This window comes from Primulina tabacum, chromosome 14 (assembly GCF_025594145.1).
Source record: "Primulina tabacum isolate GXHZ01 chromosome 14, ASM2559414v2, whole genome shotgun sequence".
Taxonomy (NCBI): domain Eukaryota; kingdom Viridiplantae; phylum Streptophyta; class Magnoliopsida; order Lamiales; family Gesneriaceae; genus Primulina; species Primulina tabacum.
In genome coordinates, this window is record NC_134563.1 from 8,594,061 (window position 1) to 8,597,316 (window position 3,256).

General features: G+C 34.3%; 1 protein-coding gene across 1 annotated transcript; it reads left to right on the forward strand.

The window, feature by feature from the left end:
* Nucleotides 1-1,734: 1,734 nt before the first annotated feature.
* On the forward strand, nt 1,735-2,839 carry LOC142525522 (uncharacterized). Its single transcript, XM_075629835.1, has 4 exons — nt 1,735-1,872; nt 1,962-2,130; nt 2,218-2,487; nt 2,564-2,839. The coding sequence occupies exons 1-4, from the start codon at nt 1,772-1,774 to the stop codon at nt 2,822-2,824; spliced, it is 801 nt and encodes a 266-aa protein (XP_075485950.1). The 5' UTR covers nt 1,735-1,771; the 3' UTR covers nt 2,825-2,839.
* Nucleotides 2,840-3,256: the final 417 nt, after the last annotated feature.

Here is a 3,256-nt window from a genome sequence, read left to right on the forward strand (position 1 = left end):
TGTTTGTAATAGTTATTGTATAATTTTTTTATGTGTTTTAATGTAGAAACTACTGCAGAAGACAAACTAATTCATGATTATAATGAGAAGAATAGTGGTAAAGAATATTTTTCACGATGTTCCCCTACTTATTTAAAACTGTGATGGGAGAATTGAAGCCAATTCTAGATGAACAGCATATGAGTCGGATAAATGATACTCCTTTCACCAAATGGATTGATATGCCAGTCCTTGCTATCAGTAGTGGGCGGATTGATTATTTTCTGAACAGATTTCAGGGTGATTCATGTTCTTTTTTTGTTGGTGATAATATTACCATCCCTTTCAAATCAGCTGATTTCTCTGTTGTGCTCGGCCTACATCACATTGGACAACCAGTTGACTTGGACCTGAAAATGGAGTCCAAATATTTGACACCAATGCCAAGCGAATAGCCATTTATGAAAATTGATTTTCCTTGTAAGAAGTGACGATGAATGTGATATTGATGATTTTGTGAGAACTTTCATTTTGTTCATTTTCAACTGCATAATATTTCCCACGGGCAATTATATCACTCCTGGAATTATATTTCCTTATCTCGATGATCTTACGATATTTTTTGAATATGCTTGGGGAGATGCTGCCTTCCGATTTTTATATCGAGAAATATGTCAGATCGGGAAAAAACTTTATGTTGATGGATGCACGGTTGGATTGATGGTTAGTATTCAACTTTACTAATTATGATCTTAGTATTTGTCATTAATTTTTATTTTATTTTTTGTTTTAGGCTTGGTTATATGAGACAGTCCCAGTTTTAGAAGTAAGGCGTGGTTTAAATGTTTACCCTCGATTGTTTTGTTGGGGGAAAAGCAAGATCCCACTAAATGCAGCTGGCACTGAAACATTGTTGAAACGCATAGATTCAACTCATGTACTTATAATTATTTTAGTTTATTAATCTAGTTGTGCAAAATTAATGTTTAGTTGATTGACAGTTGTATTTATTTTTATTTGTGAATAGGTTCTGTCCATACATCCATTTTGTGAGGAGGAGAAGTTGTTAGTGGACATGAATCTTGTTTTAAATCAAGAAACGAATAGATATGAAGTAAAACATTTTGAGAAACTTGTCCTGAAACAAATGAATGATTTGAAGATACTGAGAAAGAGATGTGCTGAATTAGAGGGTGAAATGGTTCGACGTAGAATGAAGGGAAAAAGGATCTGTGGCGGATAAACGTGAGAATGTTGTTGAATCTGAGGAGAAGGTTGATAAAACAGAAGAAAAGGTGGACTTTTGAGTCACCACATGATGCAAGAGATAACTTATGTGATTTTGTTGACGTAGTGGTAAATGCAGTTGTTTCTGATTTGGCTAAAGAAAAGAAAGAGTTAGATGAATCTCATTCTTTGAATGCTTGTGTTGATGAGAGCATTGGTGGTAGTTTTGTTGCTAATTCTTAAGTGGAGAAGAAAACTATTTCTCAATCTTCAATTGCGGATCACGTGAGGGCTAGGGGTGATCGTGTGAAGAAAAAAAAGGTTCCATGTTTGTGACTCCACCTAGCTCAACACTAAGACGTAAGAGGAAGGTGACAAAACAGGTAAATGAAGTGTCAATTATTTCGAAATCGATTGTATTAAGTTTAATTTAGTTTTTCTGTTTTTCAGTACTATTGTTGTTATTGATGTTTTGATTTTCTGTTATATTGCTGAATATATCGCCGCTTTTGGACAGGAAGTTGTAGACGTTGAGAAGAAAGGTAATACTCCTGGCAAGGTTGCCATGGATGAGTTTCAAGGTAGATCAAATTTCTGTGGACATGAAGAAGCTGATGATGAAGAGAGAAAATTGGTGACAAACTTTCTTGCTAGAAAAGAGTTGGAGTACGTTGATCTTCCATATGTTTCTTCTTCTTATTTTAATAATAATGTGTCCAAAATTTTTTAATGAAATTGAATTTTCTATTTTGTAGTGTTGTCGTTTGGGAAGATGCGGTTATGAGTTTAAGTGGACCGATATTATGTCATTTTCTTTTTGGTGATCCTGTTGAGTCTGAGATAATTAATGTTTACATGAGAATTATGCAAAAGCAAAGTTTGCAGCATGGATTTGAGATTTATTGCATGGACACAATGGTGCAGGTTCGTAGCAGTCCGAGTTTTGCGTTTTTTTTTGTTTTCGTTTTACTATATTAAGATAAATGAGTATATGTGTTCTTCAACGTGTAGAAAGAAGTCCTTACGAAGTTGGAACAACATGGGAAAAGATCGATGGTACATCGGGATGATTATGGAGCTTTTCTTTCACTGATGACATCTTTCACGATGGCTAGACTGCAGGAACTGACTGGAGAATTATTTAGAAGATGCAGATACATCATTTTCCCTATTAATGACAGGTGGCATTGGTTTTTGTTGGTTTACAGAAGAGATGAAGGGATATTTAAAGTGTGGAACTCCATGCATGATCCATTCTCAGTTGGGAAAGCCAAAGTTTATGTAAGTTTACTTTGAAATGTTCAAAGTTTATGTAAATACAAATTAAGATTAAATTTTGAAGTATTGTTTGTTGCAGACAAAGTTTTTGGCTGGTTCCATACGTCACTTATGGGGATTCGACTTTGTAAGTGAGCTAGTGTTAAGAGAACCTTGTCGTCAACAAGGTGCAACCCTCGATTGTGGTGTCTATGCATGCATGTGGTTGGAGTGTCTAGCCCGTGACACAGATGAGATATGGAGCTATGCACAGGATGTGAAGATGGACACTTATCGAGCACGTTTGGCAGCCACAATATTATCTGATGAAAATGGATTGTTGAAAAACAAGTTTGAGTAATTAATTACTCCTCACTATTCTGATGCTTAAGAAGTTACAGTAGTACTAGGAGTTTGAACATTTGAAGTCTATGTTTAATTGTTGGTTTAAATTATGTAATGAAGACACACAATTGATTATTATCGTGTTTGTGTTAGCTGTTACGCACTTCAATATCTATTTCTGTTAAAATTTATTTGTTTCTGAGAAAGTTTGGTGTATCATTTGTTCACTTTTCAGAATTTGGGTTACCTGGTATTTTAAATGGTACATATCAATTTAGAAGAGAAAATTGAGTACAAAAATTGCTTTATTGGATATATTATGTGTAACTATGAGTACAAATGTTAAATAATCGAGTATATCTAACTAATCTAATATTTAGTCGTACATTAGTAAACACACAATAGTATTTAACTACTCGAGGACAATGTACACACAAATTGAGCACAA